The sequence below is a fragment of the Mus musculus genome, chromosome 6 (genome assembly GCF_000001635.26).
Source record: "Mus musculus strain C57BL/6J chromosome 6, GRCm38.p6 C57BL/6J".
Taxonomy (NCBI): Eukaryota; Metazoa; Chordata; class Mammalia; order Rodentia; family Muridae; genus Mus; species Mus musculus.
The window spans coordinates 132,797,884-132,804,492 of record NC_000072.6 but is presented as its reverse complement, the minus strand read 5'-3'; the positions used below and the strand labels follow the sequence as shown (position 1 = coordinate 132,804,492).

The 6,609-nt window shown below is 34.6% G+C and overlaps 1 protein-coding gene across 1 annotated transcript; it reads right to left on the bottom strand.

The window, feature by feature from the left end:
- Nucleotides 1-599: 599 nt before the first annotated feature.
- On the bottom strand, nt 600-1,592 carry Tas2r117 (taste receptor, type 2, member 117). Its single transcript, NM_207021.1, has one exon. It carries the CDS (start codon nt 1,590-1,592, stop codon nt 600-602), a length of 993 nt encoding a protein of 330 aa, NP_996904.1.
- Between the last annotated feature and the right edge of the window lie 5,017 nt (nt 1,593-6,609).

Sequence of the window (6,609 nt, the reverse complement as noted above, 5' to 3'; positions counted from 1 at the left end):
TCTTGTACTAGGGCAATAAAATAAAATAGATTACACTGTCACCTAAAGTAACAAGCATTGCACGTAGAAATGTGAATTACATTGTTTTTATACCCATGAAAATATTTAATAATAGTTGATAATGAAATTAATAAAAATCTATATAAAACAAACACAGGAGCCTGATGGATCTAAAGAATTGGCCAAAGTGTTTCCAAATTCGGCTCTGTATTTAATAATCTACCTTTATTCCCACTCTTTTAATTTCATATTATACTACATATTATTTCTCCAAAGTTTTATTCATATATTTTATATTATATGCTTTCACTTATATGCTTTTATCACAGTTTGTTATGGATATTAAAACATATACAGCATAGTCTATAAGTCAAAATCTCCTGACTGATGATTGATAGATAATAAGTAAAATTAATATTTATATTTTAGTGAGGTCTTTTATGATATGTATATTAAGAAATAACCTTGTATACAACTAGTTAAATTATTAATAGTTTTAATCAGTGATAATTGCAAGCAGAAATCAATTTCATGCAGTCAAAATTAAAGGATATTTAAAATGAAAAATACAAAAGACATTTGTATCAGTTAATTTTTGTCTAGAATATACAACATAATCTAAAGTACTTTAGTGATCTAAAATTTCTACATAGTGTAGTCTGAATTTCAGCTGCGATAATACAGAGAGGCAGGCAGGCCTGTCTCAGCTTCATGTCTCCTACAATCAGAATATATGAATGGAATGTCGGAAAAGCTATATATACAACCTCACAAAATACAACGAAAAGATTTTTCTTCAGTAATTCATATTTCCAAATTTGTATTAAGACAGACAGAATAAAAATGGAATATAGTAGGAAAAATGCAATCACAGTTTGTAGGGCTTTGAAGTGGGCCGTGGTTCTGGCATCTCTGCCTCCCTGAACATGCTGCTGCATCCTCTTGTGATGTGTCCACAGGGAGAAGATGAGCAGGAGAAAAGTTGACAGGGACAAAACAACGGGGACAGACAGGAAAATAATGTGAAGCCTTAACACCTGCCTGTGACACTTTGCATAGTAATGAGAACTGAAGCTGCATGATATGTTTCTTTGATATTCATTTGTCCACATGTCGGTTTCCAAGTTAGTTAGTAAAATATTTAAAATCAGGAGGAGCAATGACACCAACAGTGTAACTGAAACTACTTTTTCAACTCTCCACTTTAGATAAAGAAAAAAAGAGTTAGAAAAATTGGCTATCTTTAGAAAATAAAGGACAGTGAGGCATGTAGCAATCCAGATGCTGAAATGGTTGGCTAAAATCCAAGCATTGTACATGACTTGTATCATCCTTGAACTTGTAGTTAAATCTGTATATGAAAAGTTGATTACTAAACTTATAAACAATAAACAGAGCTGAAAAATTCTGGAGATTGACAAAGCAGTAAGAATTTGATTAACTAGGGACATTTTCTTTTTCTTAACCCAGTCCATACAGTGGACCAGGACCATGAACCCATTTCCTATAATTCCAATTACTAATTCCACGATTAAAATGACTGAAAGTGTGCTCTGGGAGATAACAGATAATATCTTCCAAAAGTGCTTCATTTTATATATCAGTTATAAAGACTTGCTCATATATCCAGTTGAGATGTAAATTTTTAAAATGCTGTTTCGACAATTTCTGACAACCTCTGAGTTGATTCTCATAAAATGTATTTTTCTTAACTTTCCCCAACACACTAACAGAGGAGCAAACATGCAGTTTTGACAGTGACAGATTCTGAATCTCTTTCCATGATAATGTGTCTACTCACACAGCTCAGGGGTGCCAGACCAGAATTCTTTTGCTCACACACAGCTCCTGTAGAATTTTCTGGACAATGATAAGGAAAAATTTGGAAACTCACATGGTTGTATGAAAATGAAAACACATTATTTTCATCACTTACCTATATTTGTAACAATGTATATAGTTTGGCATGACTGTGATCTGTGAAAAGCACTATTAGAAATTCTCAAGTGTTAAAAAAACAAAATGTTAACAGATATGGGACTTTCTTGCCTATAAGGCTTTATAAGTACCGCAAATTTCAGAGAACTCGACATATGATGTCCATAACACTCACATTCTGACATTTCACAATATCACAAGGCTCTTTAATCTTTCGGTTTTTTTTTCAATTTTTATTAGATATTTTCTTCATTTACATTTCAAATGCTATCCTGAAAGTCCCCTATACCCTCAAACCGCCCTGCTCCCCTACCCACCCACTCCTACTTCTTGGCCCTGGCACTCTCCTGTGCTGGTGCATATAAAGTTTGCAAGACCAAGGGGCCTCTCTTCCCAATGATCTTTTAATATTAAGTAGTAAAAATAATATTGTCTTATTATCTCACATGCATGAATACATAATTACAATGTTCACACATAACTATCTTTTTTGAAGATTCAAATATTGTTCAAATTTTTCTATAATGTATCCATTTTGGTCATTTATTGTACATATTGATCATGCTCAGTATGGCACAAGTTGGTCATGACATATTTTTGTTAGGCTTTACCTGTTACCTTATACAATAGGTCTTCACTATCCCTGAATTTGAGATGGAAAACTCTTCTTGTACTGTCACCAGTTAAGATGAGTATTAACTTATCCACAAAGCAAGACAATACCTTACTCCTGGCCTCTCCTTCCATTACAAAGAAACACTATCAGACAGTATCCAACTTCAATCAACTGACTTCAGTACCTGCATTGTAAATGTAACTGACTGTTACCCAAAGAGGATAAAGGATGTCATAGATGCTGGGATAGATTAAGAATGAGCAATTTGATACACTGATAATTCAGTATCTAAAGAGCAATACAGAGCTTAATGAACTAAGTTTAGGAAACATTGCCAAATATAGTGCAGATGGCAGTGAACAACATGAACTGATACAGAATATTTGATAATAGTACATTCAGTACCTGAAAGAACACTGAGCAAAGAAGGTAAGCAATTTGAAGATTCAGAATTGTCTATCATTTGCATGGTAAGATCCATCCATGTAGATAGCATGTTGTTAACAAGCTGGTGTGGCACATACAAGGAAACATCTAAGAGTGAAAAAAAACACACATACCTTCAGTGTAGAGGCAGAATGGTTCCTGTGGCTTGCCTCCTTCCAGGTAGTAAAATGAGCTCAAGTATGAAGAGAACCAAATAGAAACATGACAAGGGGTGGAGCTGAGTGGACTGGGTACTAATAGAAGGACTTCATGGGATTTCAGGAAATCCTCATACTTGGGTTTCCAGCAAGAATTACACCCACCTGCATGGAGCTCTTCCTGATAACTTTCATTGTGACTTGGAATCATCTTAGTTTCCAACTGGCCAACAACAGATCCTGGGGAGAGAGCCTTTCTAAACAAGAATGACATACAGCATTATTCTCACATTTCATCTACAAAAAATTAATAGTCAGCTTGAATTTTTCAAAATCCAGATTACAGGGCATTGGAAATGACACCCTTTACAGTTTGTCAATCATCTGTCAATATACCAGAACTTTCTTTAAAAGAAGTGCCTCAGAACAAAGTACTACCACCTATTTAAAAGCCAATGTTAATGTACCTGTTTTATCTATAATTAGTTGTATATTATTATAATTTTTAATTATGACCACTTGATGGACTGATTACACAAAAGTCAAAATTCACAAAAAGGTTTAATTGACTACAATTACACTTATTTCTCTATGACAAAATAAGTGTGCTGGTAATAATAATTGAATGTGTATATCCCAATCAATATTTATTTTATAATATTAAAAGAGTCCCTGACAAGCTGAGACAATTCTGACAGACTTAGGGCAATCGAATCACCTGGAAAGCAAACCCTTCAACTTGTTGAGCTGTGGGCCCTGCAGGAAATACAATGCACTCTAAGTTTCCAGTTCTACTGACCCATGCTAGGGTGAGTTTCTAGTGATGTATCTGTCTTTGAGTCACTTACATTCCTATTAGTAACCCTGCATACATATTTCCATTAGTAAGTGCAGTAAAACTCATTAGGTCCCTAAGTTATACTTTAGGACTCTGATCTGTCACCAGCTGCAAATATGGGCGAGTAGATGCTTGTTCTTTTCTACAAAGGAGTATTTTCATAGCACAGTATTTAAATCAAATCTGAAAGTTGTCGGTTACTCCCAAGAGTTAATGGGCAACATAATAAGCAATTGTTAGGATTAAGGAAAATGATGACACAAGGTTAGGTAGGTATGAAAATGGATGCTTCTGCGAAGACTTGGATAGAGGAGTAAAAATTATTAAATTATAATATATGAAATTCTCAAAAACTAATAAATTAGTTTTCAAACATGGTACCTCAGTGATAACTTATTACTTAGGCAAATCTCAGATGATCACAATCCTTCTGAAAATTTTAATTTTTCTATTGTGACCTAGGTGTTGGGTTTCAAAATTTTACTAGCTGACATGAAAAAACAAAACATATGCATGGCTTTGCAAAAAAAAAATGCAGCAGTAGAATGCAAGATAATATGCTTCTTCGGCATATTAGTGAACATTATTGTTATCTTCAAGTGTATCCTTAACTTTGGAAGTTCAAAAAAGCAAAATGTGAAATTCACAAATAGGTACAGATTCTCTTTTAGGAATATTAAACCAGCCTTGAAATCATTGTATGTCACAGTGCTGTCCTTCTGTTAGAGGTTTGTTAAATAATTAAGGGGAAAAAACTTTAACACATGACTAGTAACCAAATGGTGATAGAATTTCATGTTAAACATTAGACTCCAATTGCGTGAGCATGACAGGCAACATCTTTCAAATAAGAATCTTCATCCATTCTGTTTCTTTGTTCCTTAGCTTCTTTCTGACAAAAACCAGGGGGGATAATTTTATATATAATGCCAAAATAGACCTGAAGTCAACATCTGAATGGTAGTTTTTCTCTCTGTGTGAGTGTAGTAGAAGATCTTAACGTTAGTGCCTCTTGCTTTCCATTTATTTGTGTAAGCAATGCCATGCCTTTGAGTGTGAGCTTGACTTACTTCACTTCTAATAAAGAGAATAGAACTATTGTATAGGGATTTCACTCCTGGCAGTGCTTGTTTCATTGGCTTCCTCTAGGTGGTAAGGTCTCAAGTCATCCAATTTATCTAAATTTCAGTTTCTCTAAATATGATCAGATCTCTATTGAGACCCTTTGAAGAGGGATAGGCTATGTGACAAGGCATCACTTCTCTGCCTGAAACCCAGAGAAGGTCTGAAGTCTGACAATGCCCAAGTGAAATTCAAAGTTTGTTAGCCTCCACTTTTTCCCCAAAGTAAAAAGTAATCACAGTGAGATTTTCAGTATATATATGTGTGTGTGTGTGTGTGTGTGTGTGTGTGTGTGTGTATGAATATATATATATATATATATATATATATATATATATAAATTAGAAGCTATTGTATTTAATTAAGCTTTATCCCAGTCTTGTTGTTTAAAGCTAACCTGTTGTGCAAGTGGTTTGTTTTAAAGACATAAATAATAAATACTTCAGAAGAGAGAGCTCGTGATGTGTGCTTTTCAGTAAACATCAAATAATACAAAAATAATAAAACAAAACAATTTATTATTATTATTTTATTAGGTATTTATTTCATTTACATTTACAATGCTATCCCAAAAGTCCCCCACAGGCTCCCCCACCCACCCACTCCCACTTCTTGGCCCTGGCGTTCCCCTGTACTGAGGCATATAAAGTTTCCACGACCAATGAGCTTCTCTTTCCACTGATGGCTGACTAGGCCATCTTCTGATACATATGCAGCTAGAGACATGAGCTCCAGGGGTTACTGGTTAGTTCATATTGTTGTTCCATCTATAGGGTTGCAGATCCCTTTAGCTCCTTGGTTACTCTCTCTAGCTCCTCCATTGGCGACCCTGTGATCCATCCAATAGCTGACTGTGAGCATCCATTTCTGTATTTGCTAGGCCCCAGCATAGTCATAAACTTTATATAATTATTTTAGTTATAGCTTCCAGACTCTCTTCAAGAGGCTCTATATTTGAGCAATGGTAGAAACATGATTAATAAGAAAAGAGTATAGGTAAACTAATCTCCAAAGACTAGATGGCAACCCTATATATAATTTTTCTTGTGGTTCATGATGACTTCGTTGTCCTGAAGAAATCAAAACAAACTTTTGACAGCTGATTTAAGAGAAAGCCACTCCAGTAATTCTCATGAGCTCAGGACAAGAGGGTAAAACATCCCTATATAGTTCTCTAAAATTAGAGATCAATATCTGCTGTCTAAAATTGTCTGATTCAGTCCCCCTATTTAGCTCCCTAATTCATCCTTATCTTCTAGTTAAATTAAAACAGAAAGAAAGAAAGAAAGAAAGAAAGAAAGAAAGAAAGAAAGAAAGAAAGAAAGAAAGGAAGGAAGGAAGGAAGGAAGGAAGGAAGGAAGGAAGAAACTGTACAACCATGGAGTAGTGGTGACACAGACCTTTAATTCCTGCTTTTCTATAGACCGACTTCTAGGAAAGCCAAGGAGATACAGAGAACTCCTGGCAAAATAACAATAACATCATCAACAACAACAATAATAAAATAAAAA